General features: G+C 62.8%; 3 protein-coding genes across 4 annotated transcripts; 2 read left to right on the top strand and 1 right to left on the bottom strand.

Annotated features, from left to right (window-relative positions):
- Positions 1–910: 910 nt before the first annotated feature.
- Positions 911–12909, top strand: LLGL1 (LLGL scribble cell polarity complex component 1). 2 transcript variants are annotated; one of them, XM_083872419.1, is made up of 23 exons: positions 911–1014; positions 3656–3753; positions 5838–5919; positions 6004–6134; positions 6535–6693; positions 6773–6935; positions 7026–7161; positions 7253–7307; positions 7387–7544; positions 7629–7846; positions 7950–8017; positions 8299–8452; positions 8846–8950; positions 9158–9450; positions 9524–9677; positions 9755–9908; positions 10006–10289; positions 10507–10771; positions 10867–10981; positions 11085–11179; positions 11288–11411; positions 11485–11564; positions 11747–12909. In XM_083872419.1, exons 1-22 carry the CDS (start codon positions 934–936, stop codon positions 11561–11563), a joined length of 3171 nt encoding a protein of 1056 aa, XP_083728545.1. In that variant the 5' UTR covers positions 911–933; the 3' UTR covers position 11564; positions 11747–12909. The 2 variants fall into 2 exon arrangements, with proteins under 2 accessions (XP_083728545.1, XP_083728546.1); XM_083872420.1 differs by having other exon boundaries at positions 919–1014; positions 6004–6119.
- A 146-nt stretch (positions 12910–13055) lies between these two features.
- Positions 13056–22624, bottom strand: FLII (FLII actin remodeling protein). Its single transcript, XM_083872418.1, has 30 exons — positions 22428–22624; positions 21741–21851; positions 20614–20685; positions 20401–20481; positions 19999–20084; positions 19715–19876; positions 19505–19608; positions 19230–19405; positions 18995–19152; positions 18823–18907; positions 18382–18529; positions 18142–18275; positions 17822–18034; positions 17562–17741; positions 17405–17487; positions 17251–17325; positions 16949–17032; positions 16705–16876; positions 16520–16624; positions 16123–16314; positions 15708–15896; positions 15477–15616; positions 15137–15362; positions 14796–14950; positions 14610–14670; positions 14398–14526; positions 14212–14318; positions 13927–14032; positions 13777–13842; positions 13056–13617 (listed from the first exon to the last, which is right to left on the bottom strand). Exons 1-30 carry the CDS (start codon positions 22488–22490, stop codon positions 13483–13485), a joined length of 3798 nt encoding a protein of 1265 aa, XP_083728544.1. The 5' UTR covers positions 22491–22624; the 3' UTR covers positions 13056–13482.
- Positions 22625–22803: 179 nt separating this feature from the next.
- MIEF2 (mitochondrial elongation factor 2) lies at positions 22804–27334 on the top strand. Its single transcript, XM_083872421.1, has 4 exons — positions 22804–22851; positions 23202–23376; positions 23823–24000; positions 25010–27334. The coding sequence occupies exons 2-4, from the start codon at positions 23209–23211 to the stop codon at positions 26053–26055; spliced, it is 1392 nt and encodes a 463-aa protein (XP_083728547.1). The 5' UTR covers positions 22804–22851; positions 23202–23208; the 3' UTR covers positions 26056–27334.
- Positions 27335–27488: the final 154 nt, after the last annotated feature.

The raw sequence follows: 27488 nt of genomic DNA, 5'->3' as shown, positions 1-27488 counted from the left end.
GGGCTGTGCCTGCGGTTCGGGCCCCTCCATCCATCCTTGAGCCCACAGCCCATCACCGGGGCATCGCTCCCCGCTCGCCCCCCGGCTGTTTTCCGCCCCAAAACCCTGCGTCACCCCAGTGCCGCATCTCCCCAGGGCCGGGGTTAGTCAGCAGGGAGGGGAAGCCGTGCCCTGCCCGGGGTGACTCACCCCAAAACTGGGTGCAGGGCAGGTTGTTCCCTTTTCCACCTTGCGATGATGCCGTGTGGGGGAGTGGGGAAGAATACTCTCAGTGCCCTGGCGGGAATAATGAGTCGGCAATCGGGAATGAGGCTCGAATGCTAATTCTGGGAGCCGACAGGATGCTCCAGGCCTAGAGGCCGGGGCGCCGCCATGTTGATGCACCCCATGGCTGTGGGGCACACGCTGAGACCCTAAATCCACGACACCCCACGTTTGTGGGGGCTTTGAGACCACGATGACCAAGCTTGGAGTGTCCTCACTGTCCCTCACTGTGCCCACGGGGAGGAAAAACACCGAAAGAAGAGGATTTAAGAAAGAATACAAATAAATCCAGCGCAGAGGGCGTCGAGTTGAACGACTACACATCCCATCGGCAGCCGCGGGGGCGCAGGCGCAGCGCGGGTGGGCGGGGCCGCGGCGCGCGGCGCGCGTTGCCGCGCGGTAATTGGCGAGCGGAGCTGTCCGTCAGGGTTCCGCCCCGCCCCCGCCGCGGCGGTGCCTGCCCGGGCTCGGCGGGCGCGCGCACCGGGACCCCGCACCGGCCCCGGGGACCCCGCACCGGCACCGCGCCCCCTGCCGGCCCCGCCCCGCGCCGCGGCCCGGCCCCGCCACCGCCACCGCCGCCCCGGGACCGGCTCCGGGACCGCCGGCCGAGCCCGCCCCGCCCGGTACCGCGCCGCCGGCGCCGCCGCCGCCGCCGCCGGCCCAACCATGATGAAGTTTCGGTTCCGGCGGCAGGGTGCCGACCCGCACCGCGACCGCCTCCGCCACGACCTCTTCGCCTTCAGTAAGGTGCGTCTGGGGCGAGGGGGGGCGCGGCGGTGGATCCCTGGGGGCGGCCACCACCGGGAGGCACCGGGGGGCACCGGGGGTGCCGGGCAGGGTGCGGCGTGCGGGCAGCTCTCCGGTGGCGCGGGGCTCTGGTAACACGGCGGGATGCTGCCCGCGGGGAGGCGAGCAGCGTGCGGGACACCGCCCCCCGGGACCGGCTGAACCGCCGGGGGAGCGGCGCACCGGGACCTCCCCGTTCCCAGGGAAGGGACGCGCAGAAAGGGCAGGGCTGCCTTGCCGGGGGACCCCGGGACAGGGTGCTGGGCCGCCCCGGGAGGATGCACCCCCCTGGGGGTGGGTACCGGCAGCCCCGGGTGCGGGATGCGGAGCGGGGGGCTGCGCTCCTCCCCGTGCGGTGCAGGGGCCACTCCGGGAGAGGATGCCACCCCCTCACCAGCGCGACATCCCTGTCCCCAGCCCCTCTTCGGAGGGATTCCCTGGAGCGCCCCGGTTCCCGCACTCCCCCCATCCCATGGATTCCCCGAGGCCTCGCTCACAGGCGTTTTGGGGTGACCCGTGGTCCTGCAGCCTGTCTCGCCTTGGAGCATCCCTGGCTGCACCCCCCTTGTGGGGCTGAGTCCCTCACCCCAATCTCCCCAGGGGTGGGGTACTGGGGGGCTGGACCCCCTGTGTCAGCAGGAAGGGCTGTGGTGATGACCCTCTGGGCTTGGGGTTCCCTGGCACCCCAAGGATGTGTCCCTGGGGAGACACGAGGGGTGAGCACTTGCCCCTCTTCTCCCTCCGAGTTTTCCCACTTGCCCTCCTCATTTGGGGTGGGAGAGACCCCCAAGCTCATCAACCGGCCCTGGAGCGACCCACAAGCCCTGGGGTGCCAGATCCTTCCCTCAGCACATCGGGCTGTGCCGGCGGGTGCACACCTGGGACTTGGTGCGCCTTGTCCCGGATGGGCCGTGGCATTGGGACCACTCTCCTGCCCTGGCCGCGGGGCAGGACACCACCGGCAGTACCCCCTGGGTGAGCCCAAACCATGTCCATTAGTCAGTCCATCATTCGGCAGCATCCTGGCACTGCCCAGCTCATGGTTGGGACGATGCCGTGCACCGGAGGGACCCCGGGCTGTCCCACAGCGGGACCGGGCTATGGGGTGTCGGGTGTGCAGTGCTGAGGGGTCAGAGCCGGCTGCCCAGCACAGCCCTGGCCCCCAACTCGCTGCCACGGATGAGGGTCTGGCCGGAGTGCAAGGCTCAGCCCAGCCAGAGCCACTCTGTTTTTGGGGAGACAGTCCCGCGGCCGGATCCTGCCCGAAGGAGTGCCCGGGGTGGGTGTGTGGCATGGGATATCCTGAGGGGAGACTGGGGAGAGCTCCTCTCCTGCCGTCCCAGCTCTGGGGCCGCCGGCTGCCCACCTGCCTCCCATTAACGGTTGTTTTTCCTCCCGAGCTCCAGATCTGCCTGGGATTTGCTGTAATTTGGCCGGGAGCGCGCCTTGGCCGGCCGGCACAGCCTCCTGCCGGATGCGGCCCCGCTGCGGGAGGGAGCAGGGGCTGCGGCTGGGGGGCTCAGCCGGCTCCTCCTTTGGGACTGGGAGTGCTGGGGAACAGGGACAGCGCTTTTTGGGGAATCTCCGCCGGTGTCATCGTGTTGGTTTCTGGCTAAAGCATCACCGTGGTGTCCCTGGGCTGCTGCTGTCCCAGCTCCTCCAGCCCGGCGTGCATCCCGGGGGGGATTCAGCGTGACCCTCCATGGGTCGGCACCCTCGAGCATCCACTTCCTCGCCCCTTGGACGCGTTGGGACCCGCTTGGATGGGCCGGGACGCCTCGGATGGGCTTGGGGACGTTTTCACGCTGCCGGTGGCGTCCCTTGGGAGGGGAGCAGAAGCTGGGGTGACAGCGGCTGCCGCCGGCGGGTGCGGAAAGCCGCCCCGCTGCGCCTCTCGGATGCCCCAGACAAAGGGAGCAGGTCAGGATCCGGCCAGTCTGGCTCCGGCGGCCTCCGTATCTTCTGATCGCGCCGTCGCCGCTCAGCCGAGCTGCCCTCGGGAGCCCTGCGGTCCCCTCACCGCGGGCCGGGACGCCGGGTGCCCCCCGCTTCTCCCCGCTGCCAGGGCAGCCCCTCCCCAGCCGGCGAGCCCGGGCACGCCGGACGGCTGGGACTTCCTTGGGAAGGTGCCCGCGGGCGACACGCGGCTCCCGCGGGGACGTCCCTGGCGCTGGCGGGTCCCGCTCGCCTGGTTCTGCCGGCCGGCAGCGGGGACGCCCGGTGATGTCGCACTGGGGGTCCCGCTCCTCTCTCCTGGGATGTCCTCGCCTCGAGGGTTCAGAGCAGGGAGGGCCCATCCCCAGAGTGCTGGCGGGTGGTGGGATGGCTCGTTCGAGGTCAGAGTCAGACCTACCCCGGCCCGTGGTGTGGCTGTTGGGCTGGGTTTTGGGGTGCTGGGTGGCAATTGAGGAGTGATGTTCCCCCTCCCCAAGGCTCTCCTTAGTGGCGCTGGGGGACAGAGCAGCATCTTCGTGATGACCCATCTCAGGGGTGATGCTCAGGCTGGTGTGGGATCAGAGCTCTGGGGGTGAGGGGCGCTGTGGGATGTTTGAGGGTGTCAGAGGTGGGGGGTCCCGCTCTGACCTGCCTGTCCCCATGACAGACGGTGGAGCACGGCTTCCCCAGCCAGCCCAGCGCCCTGGCCTACGACCCCGTCCTGCGTGTGATGGCCATCGGCACCAAGGCGGGAGCCGTCAAACTGTATCCTTTTCCTTCCTACATGAGCAGGAGGTAAGGACCTCCTGGACCTTCCTGCACTCACTCCTCTGGCTGTCCCCATCCCGGAGAATGCTTGGAGACGTGGCCGTGCTACTTCTGGCGCATCCGGCAGCCCCCACTCGGCTGACGTCCATCCCTCCGTCCAGCTGTGCTGCAGCTGGGCCGGGCGGCGAGGGGGCGGCTGGAGGAAACCCCCACCTCGCCCAAAACGCCGCGGGGGAAAAGGGGCTCGGCCGTCCCGGGGGGGGGCATCCCAAGTGGGGGTCCTCCCTGCTGTTACCCAGTTTATCCCGGAGGGGTTCCTGTCCATCCTGGCCTCATCCGCGCGGCTCTCGGGGGGGCGGCGGGGGCTTTGGCCGGCGCAGCGCCGGGAAAAAGGGGCTGCGGTGGGCGCGGAGCCCGGTCCCGGGTTGGGGGCCGAAGCGGGGGACGCCGAGCGGGGCCGGCCGGGCTTTGTTGCCGGCAGCGTGCAGGGAGACTTCAGAGGGCTGCTGGCGGGCGGCCAGGGCTGGATGCGGCCCATGCTCGGGGGGCCCCGCTCCGCAGGAATGCGGGGTGGGGGCGCGGGGGCGGCTGCGCCCGCAGCTGAGTCGGGGTCGGGGTGTGGGGGGCGGCCGCACTCCCCCTCCCCCAGGCCGGCGGCTCTCTGCCTCCCTCCCGAGCACAAAGATGGCGTGTTTTGTTCTGCCGGGGCCGCCCGGGTGCCAGCCCGGCCGCGACGTCGCCGGCCGCCCCGCTCGCCCGCCTGGCCCGCGCTGCCGGTCCCAGCTGAGTCCCCCCCGGCACCGCGGGGATACGCTTGCGGGGGGCTGCGGTGCCCTGAGCATCCTCTGCGGGGATGGTGTTGGGGTGGTACCCAGCGTGGTACCCCGTGCCTGTACGGCCCCGCTCCGGCTGCCTCCAAAAAGATGCTTCTGGAATTTGGCGGTGCCAGGGAAGCTGGGGCCGGGCGAGGCAGCAGCCGGAGCTGGCCTGACTGGCGTTACTGGTTAGTGGGGGCACCCCTGGGTGCTCCCCGGCCGGGCTGGGCAGATCCGGTTGCAGACAGCCCGGCATTGAGGAGACCTGGGGGGTCTCCTGGGGCACCTGGGGGGTCCCTGGACTTGGAGCCCCATCACATATGCTGGTGACACTGGTGTGCCCAAGCCACTCACCCTGAGGGCTCTCAGCTTGTGGCACTATTTTGGGTGGGGAAAGACCCCAGAATGAGCAAAGATGGGTGGCACCCCCATCAATGTAGCACTGAGAGCCCTCTGTGTGCTCCCTGCTTCATTCCCATGCCCTGTTGCCTCCTCTCCCCAAAACTTCGTGGCTCTGCCGGCTCAGCTGTGCCCAGCACTGCCAGACAGCTCCTGCCTGTCCGGCCGGGCAGAGCCGCCGGGCTGGTTCCCTGTGCCCCGAGAGCACCAGAAGGTGGCCAGGGGCAATGACCCTCAGCACACGGCATGCCCAGACATGGCTGCACTGGTGACACTGGGCTGGGGGCAGCAACTGGCTGGGTCTGGGGGTGCTAGAGGTGTCAGGGATGCCAGGCCAGGGTGCTCTGTGCGGTGCTGGAGCTGGGTCCTGCCGCGGTTCCTGCCGAGCAGCGTCGCTGAAGGAGCCAGGACCAGTTGGGTGAGTGAGGCTGTGCCGGCGCATGCCGAACCCCACCCCGCTGCTGCTGCGTGCCGGGGCTCCCGGTGCCTCTGCACACCCACCCCAGCTCTGTGTGTTGGCCCCAGCCTGACCTGAGACCTGACCCGGTGGAAGGTGGTTGGTGTGTGCCAGCCTGACCTGCGGTGTCCCAGCTGGAGGTGCTTGATAGATCCCAGGCTGGTTCAGAGTGTCCTGCTTGGAGCTGGAGGTGCTTGGTGGATCCCGGATGGGGATGGTGGTGCCAAGGCTGGCTCTGGCATTAGGTGCAGCCAGGGATGTGTGCCCTGGCTCTCCTGGGGATAGGGCGCTGAAATGTGTTTGCAGGCAGAACTGTGACCTGAGGGAATTCAGAGGGTCTTGAGGTTTGCTGGGGAAGGTGGGGGGGGGGGGGGGGTCTACCCTCGTTGTTTCTTTGACGGCCCCCCCAGATATGGCGCACCAGGTGTGGAGCTGACAGGCCTGCACAAGGAGACAGCCACTGTCACCCAGCTGCACTTCCTTCCTGGGCAGGTATGTGTCTGCCCCTGGGGGGGAACCTGGCAGCAGCCCCCCAGCACCTCACACAACACACTGCTCTCATCCCCCCATCCCCAGGGCTGGCTCCTCTCGCTGCTGGATGACAACACGCTGCACCTGTGGGAGGTGTGCCAGAAGGAGGGCTGCTCCCACCTGGAAGAGACCCGCAGCTTTGGCCTCCCGGGACGCCCAGGGTCCGGCAGCGCTAAGTACTTGCCTGGGGGGGTCGGAGCCGCTCCCCCACGGGGCTGCAGCCGCAGCGGTGCTGCTGCCAGCTGGGAACGGCGTGTGGGAGCAGCTGGCCTGCTCGAGTGGGAAGGTGGCCAAGGTCCTCTCCCGTGATGGTGTTTTCCCCACTGGGATGCTCCTCTGATCCCAGCTGAGATGCTGAGTGCAGGGAACAGCTCTGGATTTTTTTATGGTGCTGGCAGGGCCCTGGAGGTGATTAATGGCTCTAATTGCTGTCAGCACTGAGGCTGTCCCTGTGTCTTTGTCCTCCTGCACTGAGGGAGATGGGAATGTAGGGATGGAGCAGGGGTGGTCTAGGGTCTCTTTCATGAGCCCCCACACCCAATACAGTGCTGAGGCAGCCCCTGTTCCCCCCACCAGCTGCTCTCCTGGCATCACACGGGTGACGGTGGTCCTGCCGATGGCTGCTGGTGCCATGGTCTGCCTGGGCACTGAGGGCGGTGCTGTGTACTTTGTCACCCTGCCCACCCTGACACTGCTGGAGGACAAAACCCTCTTCCCGGATGAGATCCTGCAGAGGTGAGAGCCCTGCAGGCCCCATGCCTTGTCTCCAGCACCCCCAGCCCTGCTCTGACCCCCTGTGCGTGTCCCCCCGCAGTGTCCCCGATGACTACCGCTGTGGGAAGGCGCTGGGGCCTGTGGAATCCATCCAGGAGCACCCACAGAATGTCAGCCGGCTCCTCATTGGCTACAGCCGGGGGCTGGTGGTCCTGTGGGAGCAGAGCACTCGTGTTGTCCAGCATCTCTTCCTGGGGAACCAGGTACCGGGGCTGGCATGGGGCTGGTGGGGCTGTGGCCCTTTGTGTGTGTCCCCATCCAAGCTCTGACCCCCCTGTGTGCCCCCCATGCAGCAGCTAGAGAGCCTGGCCTGGGAGCAGAGCGGGAAGAGCATCGTCAGCTCCCACAGTGATGGTGGATACATGGTGTGGGCAGTGAGCGGCACTGGCCAGAGGACTCAGCAGCCCGTCATGTCCACCATCCCCTACGGTACAGGATGGGGGTCTGGGGGAGCTCTGGGATGGGGAGCTGATCTCCCCCCATCCCAGTGCTACAAGCAGTGTCGGTGTTTTCTTTTCAGGGCCGTTCCCTTGCAAAGCCATCAGCAAAATCCTCTGGCGAACCTGCGAGTCAGGGTAGGTGGGTGGGCTGGACATGGGCACAGGGGGCACTTGGTGGTCCAGGGCCTCATGGCAGCTGCTTCATCCCATTCAGGAACCCCTTCATCATCTTCAGTGGGGGAATGCCACGGGCCAGCTATGGTGACAGGCACTGTGTCAGTGTGCTGCAGGGCCAGACCCTGGCCACGCTGGACTTCACCTCCCGTGTCATTGACTTCTTCACTGTGCAGAGTGCAGAGGTGCCTGGGGGAGGTATGTCCTGCCAGGGCCACCCTGGGGAGCAGGTGATGGTGTGGGGGTTGCTCCACATGCAGCAACCATCTCACCCCTCCCCAGGATTTGAGAACCCCCGAGCCCTCGTGGTGCTGGTGGAGGAGGAGCTGGTGGCCATCGACCTGCAGACGCCAGGCTGGCCCACCATCCCTGCCCCGTACCTGGCACCTCTCCACTCCTCTGCCATCACCTGCTCCTGCCATGTCTCCAACGTCCCCCTCAAGCTCTGGGAGAGGATCGTCAGTGTGGGCGAGCAGCAGAGCCCCCGGCAGTCCTCTGCGGTCAGTGATGGAGATGGTGGGCAGGGGTCCAGCTGAGCCCCTTCCAGCATGGCCCAGTGGCCTTCATCCCTTCCTCCAACCCCTCTCCATCCCCTCCTTCCAGGCTTGGCCCATTGATGGGGGAAAGAACCTGGCCCAGGAGCCCACGCAGAGGGGGCTTCTCCTCACTGGGTGAGTGTGCTGGCAGCAGGGAGGGGGCCTGGGAAACACAAAATGTGGGGGGGACACATCTACACCCATTCCTGCGATGGGGGAGTGGGATGGGATGGTGGCATCCACTCCCTCTTTTCGGGTGGGCTGTGCCTTCTTGTTCTGGCTGGGCATGAGTGTGTCACCCGCTGCGCTGTCCCCCACTGTCCCCCCTCTCTGGCACGGTGGCTGCCAGCACACAGGCAGCTCTTGTTAGCCGGGCAGATGTTGGGGCCCCATGCTGACAGGACCCCCCTGCCCAGGCACGAGGATGGCACGGTGCGGTTCTGGGATGCCTCGGGGGTCTCCCTGAAGCCCCTCTACAAGCTGGGCACCGCCAACATCTTCCAGACAGACTGTGAGCACAATGACAGCCTCAACCAGGCAGGCGAGGAGGAGTGGCCTCCATTCCGCAAGGTGAGGTCCCCTGGGCGGGGTGACACTGCCATGGACCTCAGCACCCTCTGGGATCTGCCAGCACTGGAGAGGGCAAACCCAGAGCTGGGCATGTGGGATGCACCTGCCCGAGACATCCCGGCTGTGCCCCGGGGATGTGTCCCCCGGCTCAGGGCACAGCTGCTGTGTGACGCACTGTGAGGACAACAAGGGACACTTGTTCCGTGGGCCCTGTCCCATGGGTCTGCCCCAGCATGAGGGAAAAAGCCAGGGGGTGCGTGGGGACAGACCTGGGTGTGATGCCCAGAGTGGCCCATGTGCCACAGCTGGTGGAGGAATGTGGAGGTGCATGGGGGGCTGCCCCACAGCTGTGTGCGGGGTTCTGGCTATCCCTTCATCTGTCCCCTCCTGCAGGTGGGCTGCTTTGATCCCTACAGCGATGACCCACGCCTGGGCGTGCAGAAGATTGTGCTCTGCAAGTACACAGCCAAGATGGTGGTGGCTGGCACGGCGGGGCAGGTGAGGTGGCAAGGACAGAGCAGGGGCTGCCAAGCACCTCTTGGTTCCCCCATTGGGGACCCACAGCATGAGGGGCGCTGCAGACCCTGCAGATGCCAATGGTTGTCCTTGAACAGCTCCTACCCTGGGTTTAGCTCCTGGTGTGCAGCAGGCTGGCTGGCTGGGGGTGGTTCCAATGTGTCCCCCTGTCTGTGCTTGTCCCTGCAGGTGCTGGTGATGGAGCTGAGTGATGAGAAGTCGGAGCATGCGGTCAGCGTGGCCACTGTAGACCTGCTGCAGGACCGTGAGGGCTTCACCTGGAAGGGCCATGACCGCCTGGCCCCTCGGAACGGGCCCCTCCACTTCTCCCCTGGCTTCCAGCCCAGTATGCTGGTGCAGTGCGTGCCCCCCGCCGCCGTCACCGCCGTCACCCTCCACTCCGAGTGGAACCTCGTGGCCTTTGGCACCAGCCACGGCTTTGGACTCTTTGACTACTACCGGCGCAACCCCGTGCTGGCCAGGTAAGGAGGGACCTTGGTGCTGGGGACCCTCTGGAGTGATGTGGTGGGTGCTGAGCAGCGTTGGTGCCCGCAGGTGTACGCTGCACCCCAACGACTCGCTGGCCATGGAGGGGCCCCTGTCCCGTGTGAAGTCCCTCAAGAAGTCCCTGCGTCAGTCCTTCCGCCGTATCCGCAAGAGCCGTGTGTCAGGCAAGAAGAGGCTTAACGCCAACAGCCCCTCCAGCAAGGTGGGCAGGGAGTGGGGGCCACCATGGCAGGTCCCTGTCCCCACCAAGCAGGGCCTGACCCTGTGTCCCCTCCCCAGGTGCAGGAGGCCAATGCTCAGCTGGCAGAGCAGGCAGGTCCCCCTGAGGTGGAGATGACGCCGGTGCAGCGGCGGATCGAGCCCCGCTCAGCTGATGATTCTCTTTCGGGGGTTGTGCGGTGCCTCTACTTTGCCGACACCTTCCTCCGTGATGGTGAGACACCCCCCTCTCCCTCCCTCCCTCCCTCCCCGGGAAAAGCCCCCAACTGGGTCTGTGGGGAGGGGGCTCTGACACTGCTCTGCCCCCACAGCTGCCCACCACGGCCCCACAATGTGGGCAGGGACCAACTCTGGGTCGGTGTTTGCCTACGCCCTGGAGGTGCCGTCGCAGGAGAAGTTCTCGGAGCGGGCAGTGGAAGCGGTGCTGGGGAAGGAGATCCAGCTGATGCACCGGGCTCCAGTGGTGGCCATTGCAGTGCTGGATGGGCGGGGGAACCCCCTGCCTGAACCCTACGAGGTGTCTCGGGACCTGGCCAAGGCCCCTGACATGCAGGGCAGCCACTCCATGCTCATCTCCTCTGAGGAGCAGTTCAAGGTGAGCATGGGGCTCAGTGTCCCACTGGTAGAGATGGGACATAAGATGTCCCATGTCCTCTCTGGATGTCCTCATCATACAGGGATTGGAGGTGACCAGTCAGGTTTTGGGGGCACTCCTGTGCCTGTTCTAGGGTGGTGAATCCAAGGGGAAGGTGCCCCTCTAAACTCTGCAGGTTCCTGTTCTCCTCTGAGCCCAGCTCCTCCTGTCTCCCCAGGTGTTCACGCTGCCCAAAGTGAGTGCCAAGACTAAGTTCAAGCTGACAGCACACGAGGGCTGCCGGGTGCGGAAGGTGGCCCTGGTGAGTCTGGCCAGCGCTGGCTCTGAGGAGCGGCTGGAAAACTGCCTGGCCTGTCTCACCAATCTGGGGGACATCCACATCTTCACCGTGCCCAGCCTGCGGCCCCAGGTCCACTACAACTGCATCCGTAAGGAAGACATCAGTGGCATTGCCTCCTGTGTTTTCACCAAGCATGGCCAAGGTGAGGACACCAGGTGACATCTGTGTCCATGGGATGTTGGCCTCACCTGCAGCTCTGTGGGGGATCCCTGAGGCTCGTTGTTGTCCCCCCTGTAGGTTTCTACCTAATTTCACCATCTGAGTTTGAGCGCTTCTCGCTGAGTGCCAGGAACGTCACAGAGCCACTGTGCCGGCTGGAGGTTGCCCGGCTCCAGGACACCTCCTGCCTCAGGTGGGCTGTCCCAGGGGCGTGGGGGCCTTTGCCATGGTGGAGCCCCTGTACACCCGCCCTATGACACTGGTTCTGGCCGTAACATCTCCCTGTTTCCTTCCAGCAACAGCTCAGCAGTGACACCGAAGCTGCCACAGGCGAACGGCACCCATGTCCCACGCAGCTCCGAGGGCCAGCACTCGCCCTCGGACAGCGACCGTGAGTGACCACCCTGTCCCTGCAAACACACTGTGTCCCACAGCCCTGCTACAAGCCTGGCTCTGTGTCCTGGCTGTCCCCAATCCCTCCTGTCCCTTGACTCCCCAGGGTCCCCTGAGGAGCACCCAGCTGCCTTCTCGCCTGGCCCCATTGACTCCCCCAACAGCAGCTTGGAGAACCCGCTGGACACCACTGGGGACATCACTGTGGAGGAAGTGAAGGATTTCCTGGCGTAAGTGGAGTGGGAATGGGGTAGGTGCTGCTGAGGAGGCCGTGGCAGTGCCTCTCACCCTGCTCTGCTCCAGGTCCTCAGAGGAAGCAGAGCAGAACCTGAGGAATACCAGCGAGGATGAGGCCCGGCCCACGGGGATGTTCATCAAGTGAGGTCTGTGAGGGGCTGGTGGTCCCTGGGGTGGGGATGGGATTTGGAGCTGGGACCACAGTGCAGTGCCCTGGCTTCCTGATCCATCACGGGAGGATGGAGTTGTGACGGATGGCTTATAGAGGAGGGGGAGCTAGGTCCTGAACTCCACCAGCTCTCCTCCTGAGGAGCTGCCTCACCCACAGGCATTGCCGGCCTCCCTGACCCATCTCAGTGCTCGGATTCCCGGGACGTGCGACTCGACTGGACCCCCGCGCCCCCTCCCCATGTAACGTAGACTCGCCTCCTCTCTAACATCCGCGCCGGCCGCCGCCGTGCCCCAGCTCCGGCACTCCCTGCACACCTCCCTGCCTGGACCCCCCCGAGCCGGGGCCGTGGGGCACAAACTCTTCCCAGGGAAGACAAGTTCCTTTTTTATACACGGTCGAGTGTCACTGTCCCCTGCTCCAGAGCCCCTTTCCTGGGGGATGCTGCTGCTTCCCTGGCTCCACGGGGAGGGCTGGGGCTTGTGGACCGCCCCTTGTCCCCCAGTTTTGGTCCCTTGGGGTAGTGGGGGGCCAGAAGCCCCCTGGGCACGGCCCCTCCATACCCTGGTCTGTGTTTACATGCCCGGCTCCCTGCAGTTTACAGCCCTGTCCCCTGCCTGCCAGGAGGCTCTGGCTGCCACACAGGGACTGTCCCCAGGGGAGCCCAGCAGGGATCCCCTGGCTCCCAGGTGGGCAGCAGAGGCCTTGAGCAGCCCGAGGAGGGGCACGGTGGGGGGTCACAGGTGGCCTTTTTCTCTTAGTGGCTTCTCCAAGGGCTATTCTCCAGGTTGGGCTCTGTGCCTGCTGCTCCTTTCTGACACTAATTCCTGCCACGGGGTGGGTTTGGGATAGGATCACACTGTGGAATTACACACCGGCTCCTGGTCCTGGTACACGTTGGTGCTGCGGGGGGGCAGATGGGGCTGCCCGAGCCCCCTCCTGCCCCAGGCTGGGCTGCCCCACCCTGGGGGTCTCACTGTGCCAAATCCCCCCCTGGGCTCCGAGCCTGGTCTCGTCCTCCTGGGGGGCTGTGGTGATGCCAGCTCTGTCCCCTGGCCCATGGTGGCTGTCACCACGGGGCTCAGCTGGCCCCTGCCCCTCTCCTTTTGGGGACCCGTGGCCCCCCCCAGGTCTCTCTCCTGCGGTACGTGTGTGGCTGGGGGGGTTCGGGCTCTGTTGCTGCCAGCCGAGGCCGGGGCTGTAGCGTCCCTGGTAGAACTCCCCCCCCACCTCATCTTTTTTTTTTTTTTTTTTTTGGTAAGATGAATTTAGCATTGTTTAGTAATTAAAAATACTGGTTTTTAATATTGAAAATAAAGCATTTAATATCAACTGCCTGGCCTGCAAGGTGTTTGCTGAGCCTTGGAGCCAGGTGAGTGCTGGGGTTCCCCTGAGCTGCAGAGGGGCATGATCAGAGTTGGGGGTAACCCCATTTGGGAGTGAGTTACAGCCTGGGACAGTGTCGAGGTGAGTAGTAGAGCTTTTATTGATATGATCCAGATGGGCTGATCCCTGCTGAGGATCCATCCCCCAGGACAGCAGGGACCACCTCTAAGGCCCAGGGCTAAGAGCCCCTAACTCCCCCCAGTTCTCCTTAGCAAAGCATCCTCCCACCCAAACTGGGAGTCACTCCTGTCCCCCAGTCACAGGGGGAGCTCGGCACTAGTTTGGGGCAGCAGCATCCCCAAGCAGCGCATGTGACAGGGGCCCACGCCACCCCATAATGCCCCTTAGGAAGGGAAGGGGCTGAGCTGGGCCCCGTGCTGGGAGAAGGGGGGACAGAGGGGCAGCCCCAGTGATCCCCACTGGCCCCAGCTCAGGGGGAAGCGGCTCCAGGCTGAGCCTGGCATTGGCAGCAGTGCGGGGCGCCAGGAGCTCCGGGTGCCCCCGGCCCTTTAGGTGGGCGGCTTGCGGAACACGCTCCAGGCGTGGAAGCAGCGGGTGAATGGCCAGGGCTCGTTGCCTTTCCGCACCAGCCGGAGCTTGCGGGGATGTGTGGGGTCCTTGGAGCGCATGTGCTGGATGTAGACCTGGAGACAGAGTACTGCCGTGGGATCCTGGCCCTCACCCCTCTCCAGGGATGGTGTTCTCCAGCCCAGAGCTCTGCACCACCCAGGTCAGGGCTCCGAGGGGAGATGGAAGTGCCCAGATCCTCCCTGAGACAGTCCCAGGATGGAGGGAGGTCTTACCTGGCATGCCTTGAGGCTCAGCTTGATCTCCACCTGGCTGGTCTGGGTGCCCACCCACATGTAGACCTGCAGAAAGGATCAGCAGCTGGGCTCAGCCCACAGAGCCACTGGAAGATCTGGGCCCAGGACAGGCTCATGCCCCCAGCTCACCTCTCGCCCGTTGTCCAGCAGCATGATGTCATCATCAGCCAGGTCATCCTGGCAGAAATCTGAGCACTTTTCTGACACGGAGAAATAACCTTTTTCATTGGAGCATCTGCAGGGAGATGGACAGGGACAGCATCAGGCATGAGTTTGCTGGGACTCGGCTCATGTAGAGGGGAGGGATGTGATGGAGCAGCTGTTTTGGCTGGTTGGTTCCCCAGGGGGATGGGCTCTATGGGAGGAAGGGAAGCAGCACAGACTGGAGCATCCCCCTCCAGGCCAAGTGCCCACCTGAAGAGCCGTGAGTACTTCATGTAGTCAGCATCTTCATCGTAGGGCTTCTGGCCCCCAATGCCCACCCAGAAGAAGTTTTCGGGTTCTTCTCCCTCGTTGATGACCTGAAAAGCCAGGAACAGAGCTGAGTGTGGTCTAGGTGGTCACTGTCACCCAGGTAAGGTGGCACTGAGCCCTGCTCACCTGTTTGCTGTAGGAGTCATCAAACATATGGTTCATGATGTCCTCAGCCAGCTTGGCCTCATCAGGGTCAGCTGCCCGACCCACCCAGGTGTAGACAATGCCCTGGTTGTCTGTGCTCTCAAAGGGCACCTGGAGGACAGTGGAGTCAGGGCTGCCCAGAGGGGCAGGAGGGCACCCAGGCAGCCCTGAGGATGCTCAGCCACCAGCATTACCTTGAGGATGAAGCAGAACTCAGAGTTGAGTAGAGCAGCGTCCGTGTTGATCTGGATGCACCTGGAGACAGAGCCCCCGAGGCACAAATCAGTGGGAGACCTGGCAGCTGTGCCCACCAGCAGGTATCTCACCTGGATCTGGCACCCCTGGGTGCTGCCTGGCAGGGAGCAGCCCTGGGCACTGACCTGGTGCAGAGGGCCCCGCCATTGGTGCGGATGTGGTACAGGCTGGGCTGGGGAGTGCTGACCCGGTCCTTCCGCTTGCCCCGGTGGATCACAAACCTCCTCTTGAAGTGTGACAGGAACTTGGGGTTCTCTTGCTGCTGGGTCATTCTCACCACCTGGACAGGGCTGGGTGTCAGAAAGGGAACAGGGACTTCCCAAACACAGCTCCAAGCGCCAGCTGCACCCCCTCTGCCAGCTCCCATCTCTGCTGCTGTCCCCTGCCTCAGCCTGAGGGGCAGAGAGGGGATGGGGAAGAAGAGAGGCAAAGCTGGGGCAGCCCTGTGTCACCCCCAAACTGTCACCTCCAGCTTGCCACGGAAGTGACTCTCAAACTTCTTCTGGAGGCTGAAGGTGAAGGTAAGCCAGCCCATGTTGGAGGCCTCCCGGCCCTGCCAGAAGTAGACGATGCACTGGGAGTCTTCCTCGGGCTGCTTCTCCTCCTCTTCTTCTTCACCCTCCTCTTCCCCTTTGCCTTCACCCTTCTTCTTTTTCTCTTCATCCTCCTCATACTCCACTGGCACCCAGTACCTGAGGGCAGGAACAAGGGAGTGATGTGAGGGATGGGACAGTCAGGAGGACTGGGCTGGGAGGTTGGGGACAAGGTGGTCCACAGCCCCTGAGAGGGGACAAGCCAGGTGTCACCTGCACAGGAAGACATAGCAGTCATGGGTGTGGAAGTGGCCAAACTCCTCCTCAGGCAGGCGAGTGAATTTCTTGCCCTCCAGCACGAAGCCCTCCATGCCATCCAGGTCCTCGTTCCACTCTTCCATCAGCTGCTCTGCCTGTGGCCCCATGAGCTCCGTCAGCCCCTCGGCTCCTCCCTCAGCACCCGGCCTCCACCCATGGGGGATTCATGGAGGTCCCCAGCCCTACCTCGCTGAGGGGCATGGGGGGCTGGCGGGGCAGGAAGAGCGCAGTGAGGTCGGCCTTCATCTGGTCTTTCTTCTCGGCATCCTTGCGGACCTTGCCAGCCAGGCCGCTGTCCTGCAGCACCGTCTCGGCGTTCCGGGTGTAATCCACCCGCAGGACATCATCCCAGTTCTTGAACTTGGACTTAAACACCTACATTACAGAATCATCAAGGCTGGAGAAGACCTCCAAGATCATCGAGTCCAACCTGTGACCAATCCCCACCTCGTCAACCAGACCAGAGCACTGGGTGCCACGTCCAGTCGTTCCTTGAACACCTCCAGGCATTCAAGGTGTTAACTGGGGAGCAGGTAACAGACCCTTGGCCACAGCCCCTTCCCAGGCACCCAAACACCCATCTGAGGGGTCCAGGCCCTACCTGGCACTCGGTGCCCTCCAGGTTCCTGGTGACCATGGCATGCTTGGGCCGGTGCAGCATTGTGCACAGCTCCTGGCTCAGCTTCAGTGCTGCCGCCCGCACCAGCCGTGACGACTTCCTCCCGATCCAGATGAAGACGTCAGACCAACAGTCCAGGATGTACACATTCTTGGTGTCCAGCAGGCTCTGCAGCTGAGGGCACCGCAGGGAATAGGGGGTCAGGCACCTGCAGGCATTCCCAGCTGGAGAACACCCTTCCTGCTCCCAACACAGCAGAGCATTCCCCAGCCAGGTGCTGCTGGCTGAACCTCCCTCTCCCAAGGCACAGCTGGAGGCAGAAGGGGCATGAAACCCGTCTCACTGGTCAGACTGGGAGAACCTCCCTGCCCCATCCTACCAGGCGCATCTCTGGCATCAGATCAGCCTTCAGCCTCTTCTTGTGCTCCACGGAGAGCTTGTAGTTGATCTGAGGAAGCTCCAGGTAGCCCAGACCGAGGCCAACCTGCAGAGGGGATGGGGACAGGTAAGTGGGGGCTGCAGGACCCCAGCAGGGCAGGTGGCCCTATGGATGCAGCTCCCCACCTTGTACAGCTTGGGCTTGTGGGGCTGGAAGTCATCAGGGACACAGGGTCGGATCTCCTCGGGCTGCCCCCCGAGCACCTCCCAGAATTCGGGGGTCTCCTGGCCCTGGGTGAGCAGTGTGATCTCAGCCTTGCCCTTCCGCTCGTTCTTGTTGATCTTCTCAGCGAAGAGCCTGCAGGTGAGATGGCAGCAGGTGAGATGGCAGCTGGGCTCCCCACACCGCCGGCACCCCCACCAGCCCTACCTGGCCTTGGTGGTGCTGCTCAGCGTGGCCTGGCTCCCACGCCACACCAGGAGGTCAAGGCCATGGTCCAGAAGGAAAACAAACCTGATGGAGAGAGGTGAGAAGAGTCAGAAGAGAATGAGGTGTGCTGGGCATCCCTCCCATCCTGGGGGTCCCTGCAGGGCACCAAGGGGGGTTTGAACCCCTATTCTTGCAGAAGGGTGCTGGCATAGCCCATTTGCACCACAGAACTGCAGCTATAATGTCTCAAGTGGACCCTGCTGAACCTTCTGCAAGGACACTCTTGTCCCCTGGCCACTCACCGGGGGTCCAGCGATGTCCCTTTCAGTGCCACCGGCTCCAGCTTAACATTCTTCTTCCCATAGACACGGTAGAGCCTGGGGAAAGGACAGCCAGGGTGGGACATTGGGCACTGTCTGCCCCACACATCCCTCCAGCCCCTGTCCCCAGCTGTACCTGGTGACATATTGTGTGTCCTCAACAGTGAAGAAACCACTGGCCGTGCCACCCTCGATGTAGGAGATGTCATTGTCGAAGACCTGGGGGCAGGGAGTGGGTGAGGGTGGGGCAGGAGGGGTTGGGGGGCTACAGAGGAGCTGGGGGTTGGCCTCACCTGAAGGAACTCTTCACTTTCATCCCCCATCTCCTCCCGGATGCTGCGGCACTCAGCCCCCAGGTAGTTGCGGAGGTTGACGGCGTGGATGGCGGAACAGGCCTTCTTGTCCAGCGTGGCCTCCTGCCCAATCCAGTAGTAGATCTCCCAGTTCAGGGAACCGTTCTCATCCAGGAAGGTCTGGGAAGGACAGAGTGTGAGATGAGATGGCTGCAGCTCCAGCCAGGGGATGTGGGGGACCCTCAGTCCTCGCCGGGTACCTTGAGCACGATGTAGCAGTCGGCTTCATAGAACTTGCCATGGAAAGCCTCGTCCACCAGCGTGGGCACAAAGTTCTCAATCTGCCAGACACAGAGGCCAGGCAGCTGCCCCACATCCTCACTGAAGAACTCTGAGTAGTCCAGCTGTGGCTTCTCCAGGCCCTGGTCCCAGCGCCGTGTCTTCAGGTCCGGCGCTTTTGCCTCCCCACTCTCCTGTGGCACAGGTCAAATGAGGGACAACCAGAACCCTGCTGGCACTCAGGGACACACACAGGAACATTGTGATGCCCCGAGGACCCCTCTCCCACCCCAGACCCTACCTCTATCTTCTTATTCTTTTCCTGGGCCACGTCTGACATCCCCTTCAGCACCTGCTTGGCCTGGTCATCCTGGGCAGAGTCCTTGCGCCGCCGGAGCCGCATCTTGCGGGCCAGCGGGTCCTTGGTGCTGCTCCCTGGGGACACGGGGACGGGGTGAGAGGCAGCCAGGCCACCCTAAGGAGCACATCCCATTTCCCATGCCAAGGCAGGGGCCGTGTGCCCCTGTCCCCACACACGTACCTGCAGCGGCGGCTGCCACGGTGGCGGGGGAGGCTCCGGCCAGGCGGAGCTGGTTCTGCAGGGAGAAGTCAATGTTGTACCACTCCGAGGAGCGATCTGCCGGCTTTGGGGGCATCACCAGGCTGGGGTTCTCGCGCACATCCAGGATCTGCCAAGGAGGGCACAGAGACCTCGGTGAAGCACACGCTCACAGGGATATTTGAGACTGTGGGTGTGGGATGGAGACCTCCGCAGCGCTCCAGGCTTCAGTGAGATGAGGGGATGTGGAAGGAGCCCTGAATCCATGGCCTGCCTGGGCTGAACCATGTGGCAGATTGCAGGTGTTGGCCCTGAGCTTCCCTGCCCTCACTTCATCCAGCCCACCCGACAGCCCTGGGATCCCAGGGAAGGGTTGGGGCTGTGGCAGAGCCAGCCCAAGGCAGGGAGGTACTGGGTGCCCACCTCCACATCTGTCAGGAAGTGGATGGCCTCTGGCAGCGTCACCAGGCGGTTCTTGTTCAGCACCAACTTCCTCAGCTTGGAGCACCTGTGGGACAGTGATGCTGGTGACAAGCCAGCCCACGGTGACCTGTGCCCACCTGTGACACAGCAGATCCAGCTGTGTGCTCCTTACCTGCACAGGCTCTCAGGGATGAGCTCCAGGTTGTTGTTGGCTGCCATGAACTCCTCAAGGTTGGTGAGCTTGCCAATGCCCGAGGGGATCCCGTCAAAGTCCAGCTTGTTGGAGTTCAGGTACATCTTCTTCAGCTTGGTCAGTTTACAGATGGCCGACTGGGGAAGGAGGAGATGGTCAGGTGAGAGAGAACCACAGCAGGGAGCAGGGATGGTACATAAGGACAAGGACATACTGGTAAGGAGGTGAGCTGGTTGCGGGACAGGTTGAGGGTCTCCAGCTGGGTCCACTGGTCGATGCAGAGGGACAGCTCTGTGATCTGGTTGCTGCTGAGGTTGAGGCGCCGCAGGCTGCCCAGGGTGTAGAGACACTCAGGGACACGGCTGAGGTCATTGCAGGACAGGTCCACGTCTGGGGAAAGAGACAACGGGGTGACACCACCAGCCAGACCAACACTAGGGCTGGGAGAGTCCCTGGAGGGCTCTGTGGGGCTGCATGCCCCAGCCCTACCTGCCAGGTTGACCAGGCCCTCGAGGCTGGTGGGCAGGTTGCTCTGCGTGCGCTGGGTGTTGCGGAGGTGGAGGGTCTGCAGGGCTGTCATGGCTGGGAGCTGCCTGGGGACCAGGGAGAGCCACAGGGCAGAGAGAGTGTCAGGGTGGGGCAGGAACCTCAGTCCCAGCCCTGCCAGACTGGGAGCCAGCCTGGGCAGCGGGGTTGTACCGGAGCTGGGCGTGCAGGAGGGGGTTGTTGTTGAGGATGAGGGTCTGCAGGTGGACCAGGCGCCTCATCTGTGGTGGGAGACTCTCCAGCTTGTTGTCACTCAGGTCCAAGTAGAGCAGGTCCGTCAGGTTGATGAAGAGCTGGTTGGGGATGGTGTCGATGCTGTAGGGATATGGGGAAATTCAGGACCTGCACCAGCCCTGGGTCTTGCTCAAGGAGGGGCAGAGAGCAGCACCCAGAGCAAAGTATGACCAGTAGAGGTGGTCACCCTCGCCTGGACCCACCTGTTGTGGCCAAGGTTAAGGACCAGCATATTCTTGGCATTCTCCAACTCCCTGGGACACTCTGTGAGCTGGTTGTAGCTCAGGTCCTGGGAAAATGGGAGCACAAAGCAGCTGTCACCCTCTGCACCACACCCAGCCACCACCACCCAAACCTGAGGACTGGGGGGTATCTCCAGGGACACAGCAGGAGCTGGACCAGCACACAGGGAACCCATCCAATGGCATCAGCCTTTAAAGGAGGCACTGCCAGAGGGTCATCCTGCCAACAGCCAGCTTCCCTGGAGCTCAGCCACGGGCTTGGGACTGGTGCTCCCAAGGAGCACAAGGAGCCACCAAGGTGCAGGAATGGGATCCAGGAGTCTGAGCTGGCTCCTGCATCAGCTGAGGAGACTCCGCACCCACCAGCACTGAGAGGTCATCCAGCTGGAAGATGTCATCAGGGACTCCTGAGTTCTTCAGGCTGTTTGCACGAGCCACAATTGCCTGCAAAGGGGAGAGGGGCAGGAATGCAGCTGCCTGCTGAGCCTCCAGGGTGCCCAGGTATGATCCTCATGTGCCCTCAGACCCCAGAGGTGCCTGGGGACACCTGAGGCAGGAGGTGTCACTCACACTCACCCGGAGGCAGGGCAGGCCGGAGAGCTCTCCATGGAGCGTGGTGAGGCTGTTGTGACTCACAGAGAGGTGTTCCTGCAGGGAAGCCCCAGACAGGCCCCAGTGAGCAGAGAGAGGAGCTGGGGCTGTGTAGAGCAAGGGTTGGGCCCTCACATTGATGTGGAGGCTGCTCCACCCCAGGAGAGTTGGGGACTTTGTGAAGCCCTGTCACACACAGGGCTGCCAGGGCACTCCCAGCCCCAAACTGCATGCCTGCACTGCCTCCACATCCCTCATTGCCTGGGGTAGCCCTGGCTGGACACCTCAGCCCTGCTGTAGGGTTTGGGGGGCTCTAGGATGCCACCACACAGTCCCTGTCCAAACAGATCCCAGTCCTTGGAAACGCCTCTCACTGGGGAAATCTGAAAATGGGCAGACGTGGGCACTGCTGGGGTAGGAGGAATTTCCCCGGAGAAAAGTTTTCTTCTGAGCATCACCAGCCCTGGCTGTTGCCTGCTCAGGAACACAAGGAATTGGCAGGCTGTGGGCGGGATGCCAGGATTTCAGTCTTGCTGTGGCCCCCGAGCACCTGGCAGGGCTGGCGGGAGCGGCACGGAGGGATTCCCTGCACCTGGTGCAGGGACAGAGACTCCTGGCAGCATTTAAAGGACTGAGTTTGTCTGACACTGACAGGATGAGGTCCCTGATGTGCTGTGGACACCACCAAAGCCAAGCTGAGCCACAGCTCCACCAAGGGCCTGGTTGAGTCGCCCGAAAAACAAAGCCAGGCAGCTGCCAGCTCCTGCTCTTTATATACTTTAGCAAAGGAGAAGGAAGAAAAGCCCCTAAAACCTTGATCCTCTTCATTGTGACCATCACCCTTCCCTTCTGCTACAGGGCAAAGGATTTAAGCATGGTTTTTAATCTGTTTTTCTTGGGAAACAAGGTGAAACCAAGTGCAAGTCCATGCCAGCCCCACTCCTGACAGCTCCTGCATCCTATTTCAACCACACATTGTAGCTCAGTGCTATTATTAGACACTGGAGCATCCGCTGCTGATCCACAAGGCTGGCAGGGAACAGGCTCCCATCGGATCCCACAGCCTCAGCGGGACAGGGGAGCCCCATTCCATCCCAAAAGATGGGGCTCACCAGCTTCTGGAGGGCAGCAAGCTCCTCGGGCAGGTAACAGAGCCCCGTGCGGTTCAGCTTCAGCCAGCGCAGGCTCGTCATTGCCTTCACATGCTCGGGGAAATATCCGCCCTGGAGACGAGGGGGAGGAGGGTGAGGAAACCACCTGTCCCATGGGATGAGGATCTGGGGCCCTCGGTCTGATTGATGCTCTGTAGTTATGGGAGGTTTGGGATCGAGCAGTCCTGTGGGACTGGGAACTGTGGGGTCATGATGATCCAGTCTTAAGGGATTGGGATCAACCACTCCCATAAAATTGGGAACAGAGGGCTGGGATCACCCAGTCCTAGGGGACTGGGAGCTGGCAGACGGGGATCGGTCATTCCTAAGGGACTGGGAGCTGGGGAATATGGAGACCCAGCCGTATGGGAGTGGGAGCTGGAGGTTCCGGGATCGCCTGTCTCTGTGGGACCCCTTGGGCTGGGGCCGGGTTGCTCAACCACAGCGGCTTGATGGGGGTCAGGGATGGCTCAGCCCCGCGGCGCTCATAGGATCGGGACCGGGACTGCCGCAAGTCACCCACCCCGGGCGGGGCCGGGGCCAGGATTCCCCCGCCCCTGGGGCCGAGCCAGGCCTGACAACCCCGCGAGGCCCAAGCCCGCTGGGGCCCTGTGGGCCGGGCTGTCTCCCGCTCCCGCTCCCCCGCACCTTGAAGTCGTTGCCGCTGAGATCGACGCCGCGGACGAAGGGCAGGACGCCGGTGGCCGCCATGGCGGAAGGGCGGGGGGACCCTGGGCCAGCACCGCGCCCCGACAGGCCCCGCCCCCCGGGTGACCCGCCCCCGGGCCCGCCCCGGCCGCGACGCGCGCGGGGATTGGGCGGGGCCTGCCGCTACTTCCGCCAGCGGGTGGGCGGAGCCGGGCTGCGCCGCGCCCCCATTGGCTGGGCCCGCGCCGAGGGCGCGCGGTGCGTGCGGGGCGGGGGCGCGCGGGGGCAGCGCCGGGCCCGGGCCGGTCCCGGTTCTGGTGCCGCCTCCGGTGCCGCCTCCCCTCGCTCAGCGGGGTCTGGGGTCCTGCCTTCCCGCGGGCCGCGCTACCGCCCCAGCGCCGCCGGTGCCCCGCGAGGCTTTGCGGTAGGGCCGGTCGAGGAGCGGGTGACCCTTTCCGCGGCGTGTCCATTCCTTCTCCGGGATGCCCCTTTCCTTTCCTGGGGTGTTCCTTCCCGGGGGTGCCCATTCGCTGGGGTGTCCCTTCCTTCTCTGGAATGCCTCCTCCTTCCCGGGGGTTTCCCTCTCCCAGGGCGTCGCTTCCCTGGGTGACCCTTGCTCCCTGGCCGCACCCAGGCGTCCCGGCGACGGCAGCTTTTGTCCCGCAGGAAAGCGGGTCAGCACAGCCTTGTTCCTCAAACCTTCCCGCCCTGCGGCTGTGCCTGTCCCGGCGTGACAGATCCCCAAGCCCGGGGTGACACTCCTGTTCTCCGCAGGGCGACCATGGTGGCGTTTTGGCAGCAGCGGGGCAGGCGGCAGGAGAACGGCGGGCTGGGCAGTGTCATCGACGGGCTGGGCAGCGTGTTCGATGTGCTCTTGGCCAACGCCAGGCTGGTGCTGGGCGTCAGCGGCGCGGCCGTGCTGGCCATCGCCACGCTGGCCGTCAAGAGGGTAAGGCTGGGGCGGGGATCAGAGCGCGGGAAGGTGCCCAGGAGAGCTCGGTTGGCCCCAGTGTGGTGGGGCAAGATGTGCTCCAAACCTCGATGTCTGCTCCTGAGCTGGTTCCTTGTATATGGCACAAATGCCATAGGAGCTGCCTGCTCCCACCCTGTGGGACCGTGTATCCGTGTTCCAGTTTGCTTGGAGCATTTGGGATACAGTGTCCCATTCCAAAAGGCACCTGGGACTTAAGTTGTATTTGGGTATCTGTTTTCCATGTGAAACCTACAGGAAGATGATGTGCAAATTTGTAGCCCCCCCAAACTGTGTGTTTTTCTGAGCAGAAGCCTTGAGTGGGGCTGTCCCCTCATATGTGTGCTCCAGAGGGGCTGTTGTCACTCATAATTCATGGAAAACAAAGATAACAACTTGTCCTCTTGGTTTTTCCTTCCCTCCAGCTGATCGACCGAGCCACCAGCCCTCGGGATGAGGGTGATCCCAAAGCCGAGCAGAAGTCCCTGGAGGAGAGCTGGCAGGACTTGGCATTGATCAAGACCACACCAAAACCCCCCAAGAAGCAGAGAAGGGAAGACCTCAGTGAGCCTCTGCTGTCTCCAGCTCGGCCTGTGGTGCCAGGTGAGGCTCCCAGCCAGGAGGATCACCTTGTTGTGCTCCGTGCCGCTGCTCCCGGCTGCTCCGTGTTATTTTTAGCTCGGCGTCCGGAAAGCCGACCCGACTGAGCCTGCCCTCCTGGGACGCTCCCGAGCCACAGCCCCTTTTTAGGCAATGCCTGTGGAAACAGGACCTCTGATGACACCCGGGGTATCCCAGCCAGTGCTGTGGGCAGGGGCTGTCAGGGTTTGTTTCCTCTGGAGCAGCGTTGGCTGCGCTCATTTTCTGGGTCAGCTCTATCTGTAGGAAGGTGGGCTTGGGAGCTGCTGCAGACAAAAGCTGCCTTGTCCTGCTGCCCATGGAGATGGCATTTTTCCAAGTGAGAAACTGGCCCAGCTCAGTCTAGGGCACGTCCTGAGATACTGGACCCAGAGCAGAATTGTTTGTAGGATCCTTGTGTGAGGAGGTGGAGGGACAGGCACAGATCGCTCTGATGACCAGTGACAGAACATGAGGGAACAGCAGGAGCTGTGTCAGGGGAGGTTTAGTTTGGATATTAGGAAAAGGTTCTTCCCCAGAGGGTGGTTGGGCACTGACCAGGCTCCCCAGGGAATGGTCATGGCCTCGAGGCTTCCAGAGCTCCAAGAGCATTTGGACAATACTCTTGGGGACAAAGTGGGATTGCTGGGGTGTCTATACAGGGCCAGGAGTTGGACTGGATGATTTTTGGGGGTCCTTTCCAACTCAGCATATTCTGTGATTCTCTGACCCTGGCAGCAAGTCCCTTTCCTGGTTCCCATCTCTGGCTGAGGAGTGAGGCTGGGAACAGTCAGGTTTTGGGGTTGGTTTGGGCTCTGCATGGCTGTGAAGTGCTGCTAACATCAGTGGGCTCGACGGGGGCCCTTGGTGAGGTCAGTGTCACCTCCAGAGGGGTGGGCTGAGAGCTGGGCACCCAACTCACGCCTTCCCCTCTGCTGCTGAGCATTTCAGATGATGTGCTCAGAGCTGTGACATCTCCTTTTCCTTCTCACAGATCCCAGGGGCTGCTCTGTCCCTCTGGGGGCTCCTCAGGTCAAGTCCAGCCCTCTGCGCTGCCTCACGCTGCAGGAGAAGCTCCTCTCATACAGCAGCCAGCTGGCCGTGCCCGAGATCCAAGCCTCCCTGGTTCCACAGCTGGCCAGGAGCATCTGCACCCAACTGCAGAACTTCCTGCGGAGCAAGTGCCCGGAGCTGCCCTTCGGCCGCTTCTTCCTCAGCGGAGCCCTGCTTGACGGCCTCGAGGTCCTGGCAGCTGACCATGTCCACCTCATGCTCCCTGTGGTCCTTGACACCGGGCTCTGGAGCCTCATCTCGGGAGAGGACACCGTGGTGAGGGACCCCCAGTACTGGATGATCAAGAGGATCGATCTGGGGTATTTCCCTCGTGGGTGCAGCCCTTGGGACAGGTTCCTTGTGGGCAGGTACCTCTCCTCCAGTGTGCTCAACGAGACCCTCCACAAGCTGCTGGTGGCCTCCATCAACTGGCCTGCCATCGGTGGCCTGCTGGGATGTGCCATCCACCCTGTCGTGGCCTCCCGGGAGCTGAAGCTGGAAGTCAAACACGACCAGGTTGAGCTGAACGTCACCCTCTTCCCAGTGGTGGAAATGGAGGACAAGGTTCTTCTGGCTGTTCCTCCTGAAGGACTGGTGGAAAACCTCTGGCTGGAGAGCTTTTACAGGGCGGAGGTCTCTAGGGTGAAGGAGCTGGATGCCGGTGACTCCGGGGCTCGGCAGCTCTGCCTCCGCATCCTGAACGGTGTGTGCAGGAGCCAGCCCAGCCTCCACAAACTGGGTGGCAGCCCTGTGACCCACATCATCCTGCACCTCAGTGACACTGCCTCGGACTGGGCAGAGGAAAACCTTGCTGACAGGTTCCAGCAGGTGCTTGAGGAGCTGGTGGTCTCCCTGGAGAAAGGAGTCTTGCTTTGCTATTTCAACCCCAAAATCAACCTGTTCTCCGGGCTGTTGGAAGAGGAGATTGATGAGATGGGCTTTGTGCTCTACAGGGCCGTATCTGAGCCAGAGCTCCTGCTGAAGTGAACGATGTGTTGGGAGCTCCTGAACATGGGGTGTTGCTCCCCTGCCTGCTGCTCCCCGCTGTGAGGGCTGTGATGCTTCTAGTTGACTAGTCAGTAAAGAGGCAAAGTTATTGCACTTTATGAGAGAAAAAAAAATGTTTCCTGTGTGAATAAAATGTGCCTGAGCAGAGGTGGGTGCTGGCAGGAGCCTTTGGCTCAGAGGTTCTGCTGAACCCGGGGTGAGGGCAGCCCACACCACACATGTGAGCTCTGTCTGCTGGGAGCCCAGTGAAGCATGTTTGATCTCTGGCTCCCAGTGTCCTCTGCCTGTCCTGAGGTTCCCTTCACATTCTGAGACCAGCTGGAGGGGAGCAGCCCCTTCCTGCTGCTGTGTCCTGCAGACACCTCAGGTGCCACGTCCTGTCACACCAGCACTACACGTGGTCTCACTGTGCCAGCACTCGGGGCTGGGAGGGAGCCTCACCCACCTGTGGGATTTTTCCAATCCCAAATAAGCCCTGTGGAAGGTCTGGGTGGTTGTCTGGGTGCTGGATGGTACAACCATAGCAAATGGGGGCTGGGGGTTTATTCCTTGGAAACCCTTCCAGCTGGCAGAAGGGGTGAACTCAGCCCTACCTCTTTGTTTCTGACAGTGTTGATGCTGCTCCGAAGAAGGGGCCCTTGTCCCATGCATTGTTTTACTGGAATATGTCCTGAGAAAGAGCTGCTGGCTCTGGGAAAGCTCCTGGTTTCAGCTGGAGGCTGCAGCAGGGCTGTTTCCCCTCCCTGGTGGGTGGGTGGCTGCCAGTGTCTGTCTGCAGGTCCCTCCCAGTCTGTCTGGTCACCTTTTCACACATGTATTGCTGCTGTCTTGAGGTCCTTTTTCCCTGAAACCTCACAGTATGGGGTGGGGAAGGAGGGCAGGAATGATGTTGTGAGCAGAGTGCTTGCAAGAACTGAAGTGGTTTATGCTTTTTATTGAGAAAATATATTTTGTTTGGGTATTTTTGTTGGTTTTTTCCTTTGAGTGGCTGCTAGTAGGGTTTGGTCTGGCTGTAGTCCCAGAGAAAAGGAATTTATTCTAATATTTAATGGGAAGAGCTGGTTTGGCATGCTGGTGGAGCTGGAGGAATCCTGTGGACTTCACTGTGAGCAGCTGTGTGGTTTAGTTTTCTTTACAGCTATCATCTTGTTTATGAGAGGAAAAAACCTGCTTTTCCTCCCAGTCTGACAATTACTTTGTTCCTCCAAACCACTTCCCAGGTGTTACTGATGAGAATAAACCTTCCCTGTGCACACTGCTTCTCTGGTGTCAGCTCTCTTTTGTCTCCTGTTCCCTGCTGAAGGTTGAAGTGACCCCTCAGCTGTGGTGGCCTTCCTGAGAACCACCCAGGGCATGTCCCTGCTGCCTGGAGAGCTTGGTGATGGTCAGATCCTATCCTGCAAAGTCTTCCT

Source organism: Zosterops lateralis (assembly GCF_965231275.1).
Source record: "Zosterops lateralis genome assembly, chromosome: 15".
Lineage (NCBI taxonomy): Eukaryota > Metazoa > Chordata > Aves > Passeriformes > Zosteropidae > Zosterops > Zosterops lateralis.
The sequence above is the reverse complement of the archived record's forward strand: the minus strand, read 5'-3'. Positions and strand labels throughout refer to the sequence as shown.

Bases quoted from the DNA above. Each gene is read 5' to 3' on its own strand.
- LLGL1 (XM_083872419.1), top strand. From the start codon at position 934: ATGATGAAGTTTCGGTTCCGGCGGCAGGGTGCCGACCCGCACCGCGAC. The intron at 3,754-5,837 runs GTATCCTTTTCC...CGGCCCCCCCAG, and splicing joins AAGGCGGGAGCCGTCAAACT to ATATGGCGCACCAGGTGTGG. The intron at 6,936-7,025 runs GTACCGGGGCTG...CCCCCCATGCAG, and splicing joins ATCTCTTCCTGGGGAACCAG to CAGCTAGAGAGCCTGGCCTG.
- FLII (XM_083872418.1), bottom strand. From the start codon at position 22,490: ATGGCGGCCACCGGCGTCCTGCCCTTCGTCCGCGGCGTCGATCTCAGC. The intron at 20,085-20,400 runs GTGGGTGCGGAG...CCATTTTCCCAG, and splicing joins TGGATGACCTCTCAGTGCTG to GACCTGAGCTACAACCAGCT. The intron at 15,617-15,707 runs GTAGGGCTGGGG...ATGGGGCCACAG, and splicing joins CCCCCATGCCCCTCAGCGAG to GCAGAGCAGCTGATGGAAGA.
- MIEF2 (XM_083872421.1), top strand. From the start codon at position 23,209: ATGGTGGCGTTTTGGCAGCAGCGGGGCAGGCGGCAGGAGAACGGCGGG. The intron at 23,377-23,822 runs GTAAGGCTGGGG...CCTTCCCTCCAG, and splicing joins CCACGCTGGCCGTCAAGAGG to CTGATCGACCGAGCCACCAG. The intron at 24,001-25,009 runs GTGAGGCTCCCA...TCCTTCTCACAG, and splicing joins AGCTCGGCCTGTGGTGCCAG to ATCCCAGGGGCTGCTCTGTC.